This window comes from Nyctibius grandis, chromosome 4, assembly GCF_013368605.1.
Source record: "Nyctibius grandis isolate bNycGra1 chromosome 4, bNycGra1.pri, whole genome shotgun sequence".
Taxonomy (NCBI): Eukaryota; Metazoa; Chordata; class Aves; order Nyctibiiformes; family Nyctibiidae; genus Nyctibius; species Nyctibius grandis.
Window position 1 is genome coordinate 96481491 of NC_090661.1, and position 20188 is coordinate 96501678.

General features: G+C 35.3%; 1 protein-coding gene across 1 annotated transcript in view; it reads left to right on the forward strand.

Annotated features, from left to right (window-relative positions):
* The window catches only part of ATRNL1 (attractin like 1), a 511175-nt gene that overhangs the window by 130759 nt on the left and 360228 nt on the right, over positions 1–20188 (forward strand). Inside the window, exons 18-19 of the mRNA XM_068397981.1 lie at positions 3253–3471; positions 7243–7380. Of these exons, the coding sequence (XP_068254082.1) occupies positions 3253–3471; positions 7243–7380 (357 nt within the window). The remainder of the gene's footprint in view (positions 1–3252; positions 3472–7242; positions 7381–20188) is intronic.

Below are 20188 nucleotides of genomic sequence, written 5' to 3' on the forward strand. Positions count from 1 at the left end.
GTGATCCAGTACAATGTTGACCTGTTCTGTAAATTTTTATGCTTAGTAGATTTCAGATATTAATCCAAGTCCTAGTGTCCAGGTTCAGTGTGGACTAGAACTAGGGTTTACCGTGTTCCTTGAGTCCTCTAAACCATCAGCCCACAGTTGGTCTAAGAGCAAAGAAATTATAGGAACACATAATCTCTTGTCCCATATGTTTGGAATAATACTACTGTAATTATGTAAAGGTTTCTCGCTCACTAAACTTTTTTTCACTCCTATAAGGAATCAGTTTTTCAACTTACAAAATATTGATAGTGAGTTGTGGCAGAAGATAAGTGGATTGAAAATTTGGAGATAAAATAGACAGAACGCCACATGAGTGTTGCTTAGCTTTTAAAAATAGCATATATTATTTCATCCTGAACCTTTTATTCTGTTTTTGTGTAGTATTTGCACATACAGATTCAATTTGTTTGGGGAAGACAAAATGTTGGTTTTCATTGTCATTTTTAACAGGTGTGTAAAAAGTTTATATTAAATAAGGCAAACGGGATTTGCTATGTACCAGTTAATCATTATGTAAAGGCAGTTTTGTATGAAAATGTATTTTCTATTCAACAAACTAAAGAAAAACAAGATTCCGTGTCCATAAGCAGGTTTCTTTTTTCAGAATTTAAAGCATTAGATATTTTGCATTTAAACAAGAAAATGAATGTCCAAATGAAACATGGTTCAGACAAAATTTCAGTCTAAATGACTTGAAAATTTTATTAGGTGGATATGGATACGTCATTATTGCTGATGAGGTAATGAAGTATTAAGTGGATTCCCTTATCAAGGAGTAGTGTTTCTACTTTCTTGAAGAACAGAATGTAACTATACCTTTAAAAAAAATCCTCTTATTTTATTTTATTTTTGTTCTGAATGACTGATTTCTGAGGTTTTTGATGTTTTGCTCTGAATGAAAAAAAAAGCTTCACACAAGCATGTATGATTTATAAAAAAAAGAATTACAAGTGAGAGCTTCACATTTATTTTCACAACATGGAATTAAAATGAAGAACACTGTTTTATTGGTGACATTTTGTCATTTTAATACCTGCTTGCCAAAAAGTTACATTCCACTTTTCCCTACATCTTCCATCCATTATGACTTTTGATTGAAGAGCTGACAGTTGAACAATCTTGGGCCACCTCTAGAATTTAAAAGAAAAAAATTCTGCTTGAATATCCCCTTCCATAAACAATAACTTCTCAGTTAGTTCTCTTCAGCTTTGCAGCTGAGTGTCACTACAGAGAATATCTGAGGATTTTCACTTTTGGTTCTATTTTATCTTCCATGAAGACAGTGCAGCTGATGCTTCAGAGCTGTTTTCTCCTAGCTTTATAAATAGCAACATGAGAATTGTTTAATCATCTACAGTACACCTCTGAAAGGGCAAGCCAGCCAGTACAGAATGGTGGTCTTTATTTATCTGCTGATCTTCTGATGTATTCAAAACCCAAAATTTGTATCATTCATCTTCAGATCTGATGAGGTCTGGTTTGAAACTGATTTGTGTCACATGATTGACGCTGACATCCAAGAGCAGTTGAGATCCTTTTCCTTCCCTCTCTCCTTTTTCCATGTTTGGGAAACTTGAAACATTTCCTCCTATTTGGATTCTTCCAAGTCTAATGATACAAGAGCTCATGCTTCAGCTTTCTGCACTGTTAAAGTCCTTTTGAGATCTCATTCAGATTCTTAACTGCCTTTTTTCTTGATATCTGCATGTATCTTTAGACTACTGGAGTATTTTTTCTCTGACAACTTTCATTACTTTTAAACAATGTTAATAGTTGCTGAGGTCAGAGTAGCTAGCTTTATTCTGCTGACAGTTTATTTAATTAGAAATGAAATTGTTCTGCTTAGTATAGTCCTTATAGCATGAATTCAACTCTTGTCTTTATGGCGTAGAGTGGTTCAGGTGAGCCAGGTGAACATTGAATATAGTGTCCTGGCTGCAGCTGAGCCAAATGGAGAGGTTACACTCATGCAGAAGCCATTTGACTATCCTCCAAAAAAATCCCACAAACCTTTAAAATACTTCCTTTTAAAAAGAAATGTAGACTATTTCTGGCTTCCTGGTAGAATCTTCCTGAAGTTCGTGTGTGCTTTTTAAAATTTATTTTTAAAGTGTCTACAAAGTTAATGTGAAAAGAGACAGGGACCCATGGTGATCAATGTTCAAATGATTCTGATGTTAATTTGACTCAGTGTTACAGCATTAATTTAAAAAATTTAAGATGTAGCAGAAAAAAGCTCAAATAAGGATGTGAACTCTAATGATGTGTTCCTGAAGATACTGAATTGTTAATTTGTTTTTAATAAGAAGTGGCAGTAAGTTCAGCATGTGAATTTTATTTGGTTCTAAACAGAGTTCTTAAAATATGAGGAAGACCATTTCTATGAGAAATTAAATTATTTAAATAAAGAGTAGAATATAAAAAACCTAGGAGATTTGAATTTTAGTATGCAAATTAAAAAATGAAACCTGATTTGCTCTAACAGATGAGACTCGATATAGTTCAATTAAATGGGATTTAATTATGACTTGTGGCTTAAGAATCCTTTTTTTTTAATTTGAAAGATGTGTAGTATGCTAGCTTGTTCTATATGAGAAGATTGAGTCATGTTTACAGATGAATACTCAGGTGCGATCTTGGGATACTTCATACTCAAATAAATTTTTTGTTTGAATTTGAATTTTCACAATTTTTTGATTATTATTATCACTCTTGGATTATTGACCTTGTCTTGAATTCTAGGGTTTTTGTTGGAAAGACTGTTTACGTCAGTAAAATTAGTAATATACACATCCCATAATACATAATAATAATAAGCACAGAATATATATTTTATCATGGGATTTAATGAAGATGTGTAATATTATTGTTCTGCCTCATTATCTTTGTTTATTTAAAATCTTTGTTGCATTGTGGTGTAAGAAACACCTGCTGTGTATTTTGTGATCCCCGAAGTACAACTTTAAAAAAAAATGGAGATATTCTTACTAATGGTTCTGAAATTTTTTAATTTGCACAAGGAAATAGAAATGGGAAATTGTTTCTTCATCAACTATTGTAAAATCCAAGCATCTTATTTAAAAAAACCCACAAAAACAAAACCAAAACAAAAAACCCCTTCCAAACCCCCCCAGAAAAACCAAACTAAAACCCAAACAAAAAAAACCTGCTTGCATTAATATTGTATTCCATGTAATAAAGCTCAAAACTGCTCTGGACTGAGGACCTGCGGACAGTGTTTGGAACAGCCTGGGTGTGGATGGTGTAATGACCCCAGTAACACTGGAAAAGGGCAATGTTTGGAAGGATCATCAAGAGGCCCAATGAAGCCTGTTGACATGCACTCTAATGAAATGGTGCTTGATGCTAGCCTTTGTCCAAAAGAGAGAAATTATGAGTGGTCTTTTATCCAGTGTCCAGGTAAGGTCTGCTTTCATTCTTTCTTGTATATGAAATAAGAGATTTTCTCTGTTTAAGCATGCCAAGTTAACATAATTATTTTGAGTAATACAAATAATTTTTGCATGACAGGTTTGTTTCTCTAAAATATTTCCTAAATATATAGTTTGTTAGTCTCTGTCTGCTGAACACAAATGGGCTCACTGTCATGCAGGTTCACAAATTTAATGTAAATAGTTTAAATGAAATTGCCATTTATTTGTAAATAACTTTTCACCCATCCTATCCTCCTACTTTTCCAATCCAACTATATGGATTTGCTTCAGCTTTTGCTTTCTTATGGCTTCTGTATCCATCAAAGTAGAGTGCAGCTGGGGAGATATTATCTACAGGCAGCTGCTGATGGCCAGGAGCAGGAACTTTCTGCGTCCCCACTGCTTGTGCAAAGGTTTGGCTGGCTGTGAGAATGGGGGTCTGCCAAATATCAGAGCTGTGCCCCTAGTCTGCATTTGAGGCATTTTGAGTAAATAGAATGCATGCGTTTGTAATCTTAAAGAGAATCTCTGAGGTCTAAATTTAAACCATACCAGTCTGAATATAGTATTTTAATTTTTAAGTTCATTGTGAAAGTAAGCAAGACATCAGGTGCTTTAAGACAGTGGACGCTGAACCAGTATAGCCTCCTGTATGGAAACACTCAAATTCTGACAGCAGCATCGTTGCAGCGGTGTAGCAGTGCAAATTAAAAGAACACTGGGGAGTTTGACAGACCTCCAGTGGTAATTTACAACAAATAATACAGGTTGAAAGACAGCTTGAAAACTTTTTTTTTAGACTAAATAGTGTAATTGGGCTAGTTATTTTTCCAGCAAGGGTTCCTACTGCTGATAAATTTGGAAGCTGGAGCTTCTCCAGAATCAAACTTTTATGGGTACATGCAGCTATGTTTGTTTGCTCTCCTGGGTACTTTTTTCATCAGCATGTTCTCTGTGTGTGTATGCATATATATGTGTGAGTATATATTTATATGTGAGTCTGTGTATCACTATATTATTTAGAAGGCGGAATCTCTGAAGAAAGTTTTATTTTGGTAACTTTCTTTAAAAGTGCATAGGTAGAGAGTAGAATTTTTTTAAAGTTTTAGAATAAATAAGTGAAATGTAAACCCAAGTGAACGCTGTCAAATGATCTAAGTTAAAAACAAAAAAAACCCAATCCATCTAATACTATTTCCTGAACAAATAAGCCTCTAGTAAATTTCTGGAAATGACAGAATGACATTACATTGTCTGGAAACTTCAGTACTTTGTATGTTAGAATACAGGTATGTTGATAAGAAGTGCATTGTTAGACTTTCACTGCAATACATAGTGTCTACCACTAGTGGAATTGTAATGGATATGTATAGTGCTTGTCTAAAATGTTTGAGTTAGAATATTTCATCACCACCTTTGTTTAATATTTATTCTTTGTGGGTAAAAATCTGTATTCATTATATGTTCTGACAAAGAATTCACCGAAGTTCCACTTTAGTTTAAAAACTCACTAATTTTATGAGTTTAAGAGGCAAATCCTGCAGAAATCATAGAATTCAAATTTCAGTTGATGTGGAATTTCATTTTGATTGGTGTAGGCTGTAGGTTTTGTTCCTAAGCTTTAGTTTTAATTTTTCTTAAAATATTATCTGTAATAGATTATACTAATACATTTATTATTCTTAGCACAGCAATCATTTGATGTCTTTGAAATAAGATAGATACTAAATCTAGAAAAGCTTACTGAACAGTTTGTAGTTTGGATGAAAATAAAAATAAACAGTTTATAACATGTAGTTTGAAGATTATTCTGCCACATTGATGAATAGTTGACTAAACCATTCATGTTAATTCATGTTACGCACTTAGTTTTCCTTGTAGTTCATATCCATGCTCTTTATAGTGCCTCTGGGCAATGGTGTTGGTGATAAGTATTTTAAATTTATTCTTATTTTCTCTCTGTTCAAATCTTTAAAACTAGTATTCAGCAAATAGCATAAAAATGTTTCTTTTTGTGACTGGCCATTTTGAAATCAATAGTCCTCAAATTAGCTATCATAGTATTTCTTTTGATGTGAATACATTTTTTTTCATCAGTTTTGTATTTTAGTTGAATTATTATAAATAAAAAGAAAAATATCATATTTTAAAAAAAATAAAGCTAGTGTTGCAATTTCCTCTCATGAGAAGAGCAGTTTGGGTAGAATGCAAGCCCAAGTTTGTATTTAAAGCAGCTTTACTTTAATGGAACACGTATTTAATGTGCTGTCTGTTTTTGTTTTGTTGAGATGTGTTGTGTTTTTTTTTTTTTTTAACATTTGCTTTAAGTCATTTAATGTGCAAGACATATAAACAAAACCCAAAATGGAGCTGCAGTTCATGGTATTTTCGTGTAGCTTTTTCTGAGAAAGGCAACAAACAGCAGAATGGCAAACTGCCTGGAGGAAGACACTACAAAGTTGTCTAAAAATAAGTATTCTTAGGAAGAAGAAAACTTGTAATTTCCAATGAGATTTATTCAAGACAGTGAGAAAACTTCTTGTCTATTAGTACAGAAATGTTTGATACTTGTTTACAAGATTGTGTAGGCATAGCTACAGAAAAAGAAAGAGATTATAAACTTGGGAGGTTTAATGGTTTATGAGCCAAACCTGGCAATGACTGTAAATGTATTAAGTTACTAAATTCTAAAACAGCACTAAACTTTTAAATCATGCAGTGACAATCTCTTTTTTTTTTCTTTCCTTCTTTTTTTCTAGCCAAGACACCAGTCACTGACATTTAGATTAAGAATCCAAATTAAAAAAAAAAAACCAAAACCAAAACAGATGTTGTTACTGAGATAGCTGTCCTCTGCTGAGTCTTACGCTTTGCCAATAAGGGATCGACAGGTTTGACATAGTTTGACATTTGACAAGCTGTAGTAATTGACAGATTGCTAATCTGTTGAGCTCTGAGGTCCCACTCTATAGAGAGGTCATCCTTCAAAACCTCTTGGGTCGTTCAGCCGAGTCCTGGCAGCAGGATCGATGATTCTGGCAGAATTCACATTGTGATCACAATAGTGATCAGTACTTTCTGAGTTTCTCCAAAACATGGAGCACCGGAGAGGAGGTGTGGTGGAAGATCAGTGGCTTGTAGCATTGATGTTTGACAAAAAGGAATTTTATGCTTTTAGGGTAAGACGTAAAAAAATTATGTCAATAGGAGTCCAGTATTTTGCTTTTACCAAAGTTGACTGTAGTGAGGAGGGACTGGAGATGTTTGATGTGGTGCTGATGTCCTTAGTGTGCCAAAGGGGAAATGGAACTGTTAAAAATAAGACAATCTTTGGTTATTTTTTTTGTAAGTTCTCTCTCCCCAGGAGATATAAGTTTGAGTGTGAGTTGTTAATCTTCTCCATCACAGTAGCCTTTCAAATGCTTCACAGTGGATTGCATGTACGTATGGGGGTTTCCTAAGTGACCAGGCAGCATTTTAAAGCTATGAGGACTGGATTCAGTCACTCACAATGGCAAAAAAGACTCACACACCTTAAACTCACATGTCACTACATCGTCAGCTTCTGTGGTGTCTTGTGAATTCTTGTCACAAGGATATTCTAAAAGGTTCTATGTCAAAATACAAATGTGTATGCTGGTCATTAGTCAGGATTAAACTCCTCAGAATTACATTCTACTGCAATTTTATAATCACATAGGAATGATTTTGTTCCCAAGAGCAATTTAGTAATGGCTTTTTAAATGTTATATTCTAGCTTGCCAGTGTAATGGCCACAGCACCTGCATCAACAGTAATGTCTGTGATCAATGTAAAAACTTAACAACAGGAAAACAGTGTGAAACGTGCATGCCAGGATATTATGGGGATCCCACAAATGGAGGACAGTGTACAGGTAAGTCGTTCTGCTGGGAGGAAAAAAAAATTGAAATGGCATTTTACATAATATGAATTTAACTTTTTTAATGTAACATGAAATTAACTTTTCTGTAAAGGTTAAATGTTTATTTGATAACACAGATGAGTTGATCAGCTAAATTAATGATTCAAAATCAGATTAATATTTTTAAGAGAAATTTTGCATTCAGAATCATCATTTTGCAGTTGTTGTTTGGTCTGTATGCTCTAAGAACAAGATGGTAATTTAAAGATGCTCTCCCAGTTAGGAAAAGGAGGAGAAAGAAACTGTCATATGGGAGTAACACCTTAAATCCTGATATTTCAGAGAGGCATAATTTTATTCCATATAAACAATCCTCTTAAAAGCCATGAGACAGTACTTATAAATGAAACTCAGTATCTACCATAATGTCTGATAGCACTGATTTGTATAAATGTTATGATGCTAGTGGAAAAGTTATACATTTAACAGACCAACAAGTCTTAGTCATGTATAGTTCAAACAGAAAAGCCTGGTACACTGAGGATTGTAAGGTACCCTGACCTATTCAACCTATTTAGTTTTGTAATTGCTGCACTGGAGGATTGTCGTTGAAGTGAAAGAGAGAATGAAGTCCAGTACTCCAGATGGTTTTTGTATATTGCCGTAGGTCTACTTTTTTACTTGCATGGGTGATTTTAAAGTTGACAGTAACTCCTTCCCTTGTAACCAAATGGGGGAAGGGAGGATATATTCAATGTGAAAAGTCATTAAGGTAGTTGAGATTGAAACTAGGAGGGTGCTAGAAAGTTTTGTCCCGTGACTTTTCCTTCTCTATTATTGATGGGTTTTTTTAACCGGACCTTTGCTTCTCAAAGAATATTTATTCATTTAAAGGGTTCACTTGTTCCTCAGCACTTTAACATGCAGTAGTCAATGCATAAAGCTGCACAACTGGTAAGCTCAAGCACAATATGTAGAAAGTGTGTTCAAGGGAATGAAAAGATTAATGTCTACCCCTATTGACAATTGCACATTTTGCTGGTGCTTTATGATGCTTTAGATAATTCTTAATAGTTCTTATTTTCTGAAGTTGACAAAATGTTCTTTTGCTGTCTATAGCACCTTTATGGCAAAATGATTTATTAATATAGCTTTTATTCTTCAGGGATACATTAGCTATCAACCAAATAAGCATTCCATCACCTTTAGTGAATTATGTGTAGTGCGGTAATGGCTAAAATCAATTTATAAGACCAGTAAAATTGTAAATTTTGTGACTTGTTTTTTCAGCCTCAGTCTGTAAAAGTACATATTTTTATTGGTAGACATGATTTTAACAGGAGCTATTTAGACTAAAAAATGCTTTAAAAAATAAAGGTGATAATTATTTTGAGGCTTTATCTGCATTGGCATGTTGTATTTATAGTATAGAGCCCATAAATCTGTTTGAGTCTTTCAGATATTTTGATGAATGTAGTCAGTATGAACTGTTAGTTTTACTTCAGTATTATGATTTTTGTTGTTGTGATAGAGGTGCCCAAATTGTGGGCCAGGGATTTCTGAAGGAAAAAATACCAGTGATCCATAGATAAATCAAATAAATTTTACCTGGATTTGAGAGTATTTTGGAACCATATTTGAGATCAGGCTGTGTGAAAATATAAGGAAAGAAAGATGGTTCTATTTTTTTTTTTTCCTCCTTCATTCTGGTAATGTTTTTGGTAACACAGAAAAAAAAAATGAAAAAAGCTGCAAACTAAAAGCATAACTAAAGTAAAAGCAAAAAGCATAAGGAAAAAATATGAGTGGAAGAAAGGGCAACCTGGTCAGCAGCTGAACTTAAGTGTGACTGAAATTTGACTGTTTGGGCACAAACTTTTTAGCAGGGCCTGTTGCGATAGGACAAGGGGTGATGGTTTTAAACTAAAAGAGAGTAGATTCAGATTAGATATAAGGAAGAAATTTTTTACAATGAGGGTGCTGAAACACTGGAACAGGTTGCCCAGAGAGGCAGTAGATGCCACATCCCTGCAAACATTAAAGGTCAGGTTGGATGGGGCTCTGAGCAACCTGATTTAGTTGAAGATGTCCCTGCTCATTGCAGGGGGGTTGGACTAGATGACCTTTAAAGGTCCCTTCCAACCCCAACTATTCTATGGTTTTCATCTATGAATCTATGAAATAATTAGAAAATGAGACAGGAAATGGTATGGAATAGCCAATCAAGGAAAATAAAGTCATGAAGAACTGAAGGACTATGAGGATGACTGTTTTTTTTCTTGTGTTACTTTTCTCTGCTGCTGCCAGCTGAGTTTCTGGCTGGACCCTACCAACATTTATTTTCTACGAAGGTTTATCCTTCTGTATGAGGATTGACACTGCCTGAGCGTGTGGTGCATTTTTTCCTCAGAGCCCCCGAGTGATTTCTTTGAGGATCCAGTTGGAAAACTTTTTAAAGGAATGACAAGATAATGACTATAACTCTTAAAGTACATCTGTAATGTTGTAATACTCTTCATATAACAAGTTACTGTAGTTACAAAGATGTAACTTGGTTATGAAATGGAGAGCAGTTGAAGCTGCGAAAAGAGCTTGTACTCAATCTGTACTCAACAGTTAATAACAAAGAGGTATACACTGGGAGAAACACAAAGAATTATTCTCTTAACATACTGATGACATATAATAATTTTTTTTCCCAGTGTCCTGACAAAAGTACTTATACTTATGTATGCAGTACACATATTATGTATTGTGCTGTTGTGATATATGTACATACAGGTAAAATCTGACCTCCCAACTTAGTTTGACTATCAGAGATATAGATAAAAAGATTTGCAAGAAAACCTTCCTTTTCTTTTATCGGCTGGATTAGCCTTTGTTGTTCCTTAGATCCCTGATGATCTTGAAAGGGAAGAGATGCATAGCAAGTCTTTCAGTCCTTGGAAGACTCTTTTTTTTGTAGACTTTAACTATGCCAATCCTTTCCTATATCCTTTCTGTTTATACTTCTAGGAGGTCATTCAAAAAGCTGTGAAAGCAGCTGACTGTCCACCCCAAGTGATCAATTATTTTCTGACCTTTGCCCAGGAATGGAAAACTCTGTACAAATATCACTATTTTCGTTATTCTACTCTGGAATAATAATGCCTTTACAACTGTCATCAGATAACTGATACATTTATAGTGGTATTGCATAGTGTTATGCTATCAAATTACTATGGGATGAGTAACAGCTGTTATAGGAAAAAAGATATAATTCGTGTTTCAGAAGGTTTTGAATAGTTGTGATTAAAGAAAGGATAAAAAAATTTACTTTTCCAATTTTCACTCTCTATAATTGCTGACATTTCAATAGCTTTAAAACAAATCTAAGGACTGACTTTGCATCCTGACATGATGCAGTCTTAGTAGATGTGACAGACCTAAAAAGAAGGACAAAAAAAAGATGGAGACATAATAACAGGCTTCAAATATGTGAAAGGAAGCTGAAAAGAGAGAATGATGATGAAGTGCCTTCCCCCACGCCCCCATTTTGGTTGAGGAAGAAGTAGTGGGATTAGGTTGCAACAAGAAAGATTAAGGTGGAATACAAGGGAAACTTTCTACTGGTTAAACTGTGAAATAGATTGCCTAAAGATGTTATAAAATTTGCATTATCACCTACACTATATTTTAAAAATTTTCAGACTTCTCTAGGTTTGGAAAAGGGCAGTAGACTAGCTGATTCCACATATTCTTCTCCAGTCCTAATTTCCAAAAAGTTCTTGGAGTCTGATATCTAGAATGCAGGGAGGTATTGAGTGAAGATAAAGTATTCCAATTATATAAGAAAACGATCTATGTATAGCAAAATTACTATGGTTATTTGCCATACTATGAGTGCTTAAGGTAAATGTTCCTAAGTCTTACATATTACATATTTTGGAACCTGTAGCATTTTTGTTATTGTGGTGTTAAAAAGCTTTCAGTCTAATGTAGGTTTACTCTGTGATTGACCCTTGCTCTAGTTTATTTTTGTGTCAGAGGTGTAGTATGTCAGTTGCTGATGGGCACAAGTTTGACAATGATCATATTTTTAATAATCATTATTGTACTTTTTCTTCTTAAACCATGCCTAATACCAATTATTCATTTAAATTCTGTTGCTCGAAGTCTGTCTTCTATACAGTCTTTGGATACTCAGCAAACTATAACAGTTTGTGAATGAGAGTTTGAGTTTGTATTCATGGTGTAAACATGATCTTTGTATTTGGTAGTCCTATTCTTCTAAAATGTGGCTTGTGGTAAAGATGTATATACTCCTTTAATTCTTTATGACATTTCATTGTACCAATATATAGTTTGAATTATTTGATTCATTGCTGAATTCTGTACAAAAAGCAGTAGTAAATTGCAAAAGCCTTTTATTTTACATTTAAGAGAGTCCTGTGACTGTAATTTATTACAGTTGTCTATTCTTATACTAATTGAAAATGGTTTCAGATAGTTCTTATGTCTGTGATGCAAAACAGGTAGCCAAAATATAAAATGAAATTAATTTGTTACCTTATATTATGATATATTTTTAGTGACACAAAAAGATTTGCATTCTTTGTTGTAAATAAATGATATGCAGTGCACAAATTAGTAAGTCCAGACCCTGTGCTTAAGATTTGTAAGCTGAAGCCCCTGTACGGCAAAGAAAAGTGTAAAGCAATAGTACCATCAAAGTTAACAGGTAAAGTTACAGCCTTTTTTCAGAGTTGCTTCAATGTGCAACAAAATAAGAGGGAAGCCAGAGGTGAATTCTGAATGTGAGGGAATAGAGCGCTCTAGCAAGGGACAGGTTTTGGGTTCTAGACCAAGCTCCAGTTCTGCTTGCCCCTTTTGTCTGACTGACCTTGAGTGTAAACGCATGAGCAGCCCTTGGAGTGCTAAATGCCATGCTGTCAGTCTGTGCCAGAAATATTTAAGGAATCAAACCCTCTAGTGATTTAACAGAATAAAGCGCTCTCACACTCTGTATCGTGGTGAAGCTTAGATGACACAGCTCAGCCTTGTTTGCTTCTGAGCAGGTAAAGCTGTCCAGATGTAGGAAACCCAGGAAACCTTGTAGTCTGAAATGTTGAAGAGTTGGAGGACATTCCAAATCACTTTGATTAATTTTTCAATTTCTGTTCAAGTCCCTCTTGAGGTGTGATTTTGAAGGCTTGAATATCAAAATTCAGTAATGGGAAATTCATCATTAAATGTTGATGGATTTTGGAAATAAAGCAGTTCTAACTGTAGATGGGAACCGATACTGGCTTGCTGTCTCAGTGGCTTCTCTTAGTGTTATATTTTCTTTGAGGTCTGGTTCTGTAATGTACTTCGTGTCCGGGAAATATGCAACCATTTTGTAGAAATTATAGAAAAAATAGAGTAAGATGTGTACTACAGACTGCAGCATAAAGTACCAGGAGAAAACAGTATGGGAGATTGCTTGGAACAATTTTGCATCATCTTGGCAACGTTTTTAGCATTATTTTCAAACTTATTAATCATCTGCTTAGTTGTCAATATTAAAAAAAAAATTACTCTAACTGCTTATCATCTTGTCATTTTCTGTATGCATGGTATTTTTTTAAATTATTCTTAAAATGTATGAGATGCCAGGAGAGAATTCTTTACAGTAACTTATGACACACTGTGAATGTATAATACATTTAATAATAAGATAACAGAAGCACTTTGCTGTATTGCCATTTTTTTGTAAAGTGATAACATCCCCAACGGTGTTCAGTTTTCCCATAATTGTACCACCGTTGCTGTTCCTTTTGCAGTAGGAGTAAAACTGTGAGCACCAGCACAGCAGGAACATTGTGTTTTAACTTGTACTGCTCTCTCTCTAAGCAGCCTTAGAAGGCATAGTGTTTAAGACACTGATAACTGTTCTGTAAAAGTCTCACACCAGATAGGCTGTATGCATGATGTTTTTTAAGCAAGTCTGTAGTATTTCTATTGCATTTATCACAGAATCACAGAATCAATCAGGTTGGAAGAGACCTCAGGGATCATCGAGTCAAACCGTTATAGGTCTGTCCCCTTCTCTGCTATGATACACTTGGATATTTTCAGTACTAACGGCAACAGCTTCCCCCCGCGTTTGATTTTTAATCATTCTGTTTGAAAATGTGAAGTTAATTGTTTGCTAGAAACATTTAATTTTTTACCAAATCTTCAGTCTATTAGCAAAAGCGAACATGTTTCTAGTGAGTGTACACCATGTGTGCATCAAGTCAGTAGCATCTGCTGCAGCCAGGTGAGAGGTCTGGGTGCCTTTTTTGTTCCTTCAGTACATAGAGTGTGAAGGACAGAATAAATCTGAGCTGTTCTGCTATTCTTCTTCTTGTCCTCTTCTCTCTCAACCCTGACTACTGCTCCCAATAGTTTTTGCAAAGCTTGTAATTTTCATTTGTATCCAAGGAAGAAGCAGTTTCCTGTTCCATCTACAAAGTAACCCGTAGTGCCCAGGACAATGTAAACAGGCAGTCTTTCTGTTTGCTTCCCAGCCATACTCTTAGATTATATATACATATATATAATGTGTGTGTATACATACACAGTGTGCAGTATTTGTATATTAAACTGTAATACAGCAAATTACATAACTTCACATGTTACAGAAAGCAACCTGTCTTTTCATAACGGAAAAAGTTGATAGTGTGACAAGGAAAACAATTTAATGTTCAGTTTCTTTTTTTGAACAAAAATATGCTGTTGTCTAGGTGGTAGAAAGGTACCTGGTAATTTCCCTTTAGACTTATTTTTCTAGGTTTCAAAAAGTTATACAAGCAATGAGGGAACAGAAAGCAGCAGTCTTAATTTTTCACTTCAACACTATCACTATGTAGCTTTTAAATTACCTGTAGTTTGGGATTGCATAGGGCAGATGTAGAGAAGTATCAACCTAAATATTCTGAATATAAATATTTTATGACTGTATTTGTGGCAGTAAACTTAGAAGTGGAAAAGATTATTTCCCTAAGAATCATTTTATTTATTAAATATCATAGTACAATGACTTTATATTTGAGTTTTAGTCTCAAAACACACAGAGACTAATATATCATAGCGTTAGGAACTGTATGATGCTACTTTAAACAGGCAAAACTGGGCAGATGCTGTTGACGTGAGAAATAGCTTTTGGAAGGAGAACAAAATCTTACATTTAAAAATTCATCAAGGGATTTTTTTATTTTTTTTTTTTTTTAGTAACCTGAAATCATTTTGTTCTGTTGTGATTCAGAGCTTTACAAACAGATTCTGCAGCAATCCTTCCCTTTGTAAATATTTTCAGCTAAAATGGGAACTGAAGATTCTGTCTGTCAGGAAAGTCCCACCCCTGACTGGTGTCTGAGACACACACTGGTTACTTTTCAAGACTGTCACAAAAAGGCTGTACAATTGAGGGATTTTGTTCTCTTTGACAACACACTTAAGTATTCTATTAATTTCTAGTTGTTGGAGGTAGTTCATGCCAGCAGTGTGAACAGTAGGAAAGAGATAATTGTTTTGTTTTAGATGAAATTTGTAGTCTGCTTTTTGAAAAGACCATTTTGGTGTGCTAATTTTATTTTTTTTTTCCACTGTGACCGTGACTGAGCACGGGAGCAGATTGCCCAGAGAGGTTGTGGAGCCTCCCTCCTTGGAGATATTCAGAAGCCTTCTGGATACGGTCCTGGGCAACCGGCTTTAGGTGGCCCTAACTGAGCAGGAGAGTTGGACCAGATGATCTCCAGGGATCCCTTCCAACCTCAGCCATTCTGTGATTTGAAAACAGTGCCATATACTGAGGCATTAAAGACCAGACATTCCAAAACTTCTGTTCTGCGTGTCCTGTTATTTTACAGGAATAGAGCATCTGTAATAGATTTGTGTAGTAGCTTAGGCTCATCACATTTTGGTTCTACACACCAGTCCTAAGGGGGAGGATAATGCCTATCTCTGAAAACCCTGCAAGAATTCTTCAAATTTATATTTACCGCTAAGCTCCTGTCTTGTCAAGTGTTTAAACAGTGATTTACAAGGAATCTCTCCATTGCCTTCATATTCATTGACTAGTTGAAGATCTTCAGTATGCAAAGTTAGAATTGTGGCTCGTAATACCTTGATCCAAGCAATTTCTTTTATTTACAGGGTTGATTATGAGTTGACCTCAGCTGGTATGAGTATTCATGCTATTTTTTTTCTAGCTCTAAATTTTCTTTGTCTCCTTTCACTATCATGATTTATGATTGTATCTGTGTTTCCTTAGAAATTCATACAAAAACTGCATGTGTTGTACAAGTAGCCTGTGGGGAGTTTTGTACAATAATTACTTCTCTGCTTCAGTAAGGTGCTCTTTATGTTGTTTCACCCACTTCTGTTTAATTCTGTCTCCTTTGCAAAGTGGAATTAACACAGCTGGACAGGGAGGAGACATGCTGCTATCCATGAGCGGCTCTGCAACTCCATCAGTTTTGCCCTGACTTGTACTGTGGAAGGGTGGTCCAGTGTTTGGGTTCTCCATACCTTTCCTATAATGCTACAATTGCATTCTCTGGGTTGTAGCATGAAGCGCTCTAGCACTAAGGCCTTTCAAAATCCAAATCTAATGCACATGTGCTCTCTCATTTACATGATATGTTTCTATGGAAGTTATTTGCACCGTTATTTTGAGGTCTGGCAACCAGTGCATTTCTGTGTAGAGTTCAAGTTGCCTTTTCTTGTTTTGTTTTTGTTTGTGGTTTTTTTTTGTTTTTTCTTGTTTACTGGGTTCTGGATTTGTTAAATGGCTGGACATGTGGCAAAACTTCTAAATGCTAGATGGACTATCAACTAATAGCTGTTAAGCATCACAGTATTGACTTCATACTGTGAGATCCAAAAAAGCATTTGATGACTGATGTGCAGCTCTGTCAAACATTGTGGCCAAATCAAAGAGAACAAGAACCAACCAAACCCCCAAACAAAAAAAGAGCCCTTCAAAACCCCAACCCACAACAACCCCCCCTTGCCTGATTGTTCATTATGATTCTTAGCATAAGTGCTTGTGCTAATTTTTTATAGCCCTGTAATCTTTCTTTTGTGCCGTTATTATAAGGTTTTATGGTTGTATCCCTGTTTTTTTCACATGCTTTTAGACGTGACCTAAGCGAGCCAAACACTTGCTTTTGAATCAGTGAGTAAATAAGCTTCTTTTTTTCTTGATGAACTAGCCATCAGAGCACGTATTGCCTAAACTGATTTTGTACTCTGAAATGGGGCATTCTCTGCACATTGCTTGAATTCTGTGCATAATATGCTTAGACTATGCATACATAAGGCCAGCACTAAGATCAGCTAAGAGCCCATGAACTACAGTTAATCTTGTTTAAAATCAAGGCGCTGGAAGGAGCAAAAACTGCACTTCCTTAGTCAGCATAGATTAAACCTTTGCTAGTCATAGTAGATGAAATCATTTGCTCTTTGGGGAATTTGGGTGTCAAACTTCCACAGCTGGAACCCTAGTGCCTTAGTACTGAAATCTTATTTGGTAACCTGCCCTTGAAGCTTTCTCAACCTCTGATATCCATCACTGGTATCACTTCCAACAGCTGTTAATAGCAGTTCTCTGTGGGGAACAGTCATAAAGACTGTCATTTTGATGAAAAAATGTAGGAATTATTATAAGCTGTGATAACCAAGGAAGCAAAAAAATACCTGAGCTCCATAAAGCTACATGTTAAAGAGAATTAATTGTTCATTTTTTATAATCTCTAGAAAATTATGTTAGTAGTTGGAAAAAAATTTTTAAAATAGAACTAGTTTAACTAGGGTATTCTCTATTTTATTTGCATTAACTTTTTCTGCTGCTATGAGCACTAAATGGTGACACGTGTCCAGAAGCATGTTTTTTATTAGCTTGTAGTAACAATCGGTTTTAGTAGCACAAAAGCTGCTGTTCTTAGCTATTCATCTTCAGTGAGCAATGACCTGTTGTTTTGCTTATATCATGTATTATTTAGAAACAAAAAGCAGATGTTCATGGTCCAAATTAATATTACAAAATGCGTTTCTATATAAAATGATTATATGAAGAAGGTAAACTTAAAATAGAACATCTAAATTTTGGCTCTCAAGCAATCATCAATCTTTCCTCCCATTGAGTCTGGCAGTCATATAAAATTGCTTATTCAAGTCAGGGAAATTAAAAACACGCTGGAGTACAATATTTAGTTTTGTAATAAATGGTGTATAGGTTATTTCTAAGAGACTTTAAAAACCCCACAATTTTCTGTATTTGTTTAAATGGTTCCTCTCTTGTATCTAAATTTTCAAAATGGAGAAGCTGTGATGTGTTCAGCCACACAACTCCATTTAGTACTATTAGGAGTCTCATAGTTTTTCATCGAGTTTAAGGTGTCTTGTAATCATAGATGCCTCTTATGCTTTTGAGCTGGTGGTGATATCAGCAGCAATTTTTGCAGTAGACGGGTGTGTGCACATATCCGTAGAATGCAGCACAGGCCTAAGAGGAAAATATCGTACAGAAGTAGTAAACAGTAGTTATTATTGAGATAACACTAACAAGAATACTTAGTTGCTAGTAGTTGGAAAACAGGACCCTGTAGCTTTCTCACACCTGGTGTTTTTAGCACTTAGCTGAAGCTAATCTCCTCCTCTGGTGTCTCATGGACCTGGGCTTCGTGCTACATTTAGCTCAAGCAGGATAGTGAGAGCTAGAAAGTTCTGGTGGGGATCAACTCCACTACCCGGAAGGCAATTTCCACCCCCGTTTGCAACTCTTCAAAATGTTCGTTCCTGTACGTTTCATCCTTACTATGCCTGTGCCCCAGTGCCTGGGGTTTGGATGCTTTTGACCAGCATTGTCCATAGAGGTCAGCACCCGCACTGTTGTGAAAGTAGCGAGAGGGGCAAAAAATAAGCTCTATCATTATCTAGATCACAGAGTGTGGTGGGTTTACCCCAGCCAGCAGTTAAGCATCAGTCAGCCACTTGTTCTCTCCGTGCCCCTCCACAATGCGATGGGCAGAAAATAGGAAGAGCAAAACCGAGAAAACTCATGGGTTGAGATAAACACAGTGTAACAAGGAAAGGAAAAAGGGGAAAAAAATCAAACCAAGTGAAGGCAGTTAATCACCACCTTCCCACAAGTGGACCAATGCCCAGCTAGTCTCTGAGTGATGTCTGTCTCCCAGACCACTACCTCCCCCCGCCTCATTTTTTTTTTTTTTTTTTTTTTTTTTTGCTGAGCATGACATTATATGTCACGGAATATCCTTTTAGTCAATTTGGGTCAGCTGTCCGAGACGTAACATACCCTCTCATCCAAATTACATAACTTTTTTTATCACCGTAATCAGAAGGTAATAAGTTAAGTTCAACCCAGTCGTGCAGTTCCTGACCATTAAAACTCTTTGTATTATTCTTAAAAGTGATTGAAATAAGTTCATTGAAGTGTCTTTTTGACTCCTTTGAAGGAGATTTTTTTTCTTGTGTGACAAAGTTTTTTTTCCTATCCTGTACAACCACAATGTAATTGTGTAGCTATATGTCTAGTAGCCCAGGTTTGTAAACTATAGTTTTGTTACTTAAGCCTGATTGCTGCAGTATGTTGCTTTGCATAAATGTAACTTCACCATCCAGTGAAGTTAATTCTAATTTACAGAAGTGGGGTGAGAACGAGGTAGTTTTTTTTAAAAAAAAAAAGAAAAATAAAAGGCGGCAAACCTATTTCTGGAATTTTACAAATGTACTATTAATACTGTGTATTTAATAAGCTTAATCTAAAGTTTTTTTAGGTCTATTATGCAACAAAAAATATTTGAAATAATAAAAAGAATAGCAACAACTTGTGCTATCTTAATCTGTTTAAGTAGCAGGCATTTTGTACTTATTCAGCATGTTAGCCTGAGAACTAAGAATTCAGGCATCCTTTAATTGATTGCCACTTACTACTTTTATAGATATTGAAGAGATATAGCAGTTTGATTTATATTATATTCCTTTATCTCTGTTCTTATTTTATCTTTTCACAAGGAATAATAATAATCCTATTGCTTTCTCTGATGTTGGTGATCAAGTCCTCCTGCATGTTATTGTGTAACATAGTTTTTGGCAATGATGAACGAGTTGAGGTGCATTCTTATTTTTATGTTTTTCAGGTTTACATGCTATAAATTTATTTTATGGAATAAAGAATAATTATAAAATGTATTCCTGATGTGCTGTATGAGCTGTGTATCAGTATGTTCACCTTCCTAATGAAATTTGTAAAGTCATTGGTTTCCAAAAGATGTTCCCAGAGGAGACAGGCAAGGCATGATTTAGAAACTTCCAGCTGTCCAGAAATATAGTGATTTTGTTTGCCTCTTATAAGCAAACATATTTTACCTTGTGTTGGAAGAGATGTCAAGAGCTCAGGTAGCTATTGTGTCTAGGCTGAGAAGATGCTAGCCTCTGCATGAGGGTTGGCAGTGGTAAGTTAAGGTGACGTTGTCTTAAATCATTGATACTTGATCCTCAAATAAGCATTTGACTACAGCCAGAGTCTTCTTGTCCCAAATACAACAGAAATAAAATAAAAGTAAGCATTTTTTTCATTTTTATTTTCTGAATCTACCACTCACAACTTCCCTATTATTCTCATAGTTTTAAATGCAGAGGTATCTGCAGTCAGTCAGAAATTCCTGCATCTCTGTCTGTAATCCTTCCCCAGGAAAATCCCACAAATATGTCTCCTGACGGCTGGTCAGTCTGACATGTAACACACGACATGGTCATTGACTGCAATTTTACAACCTAAAAGAATTTT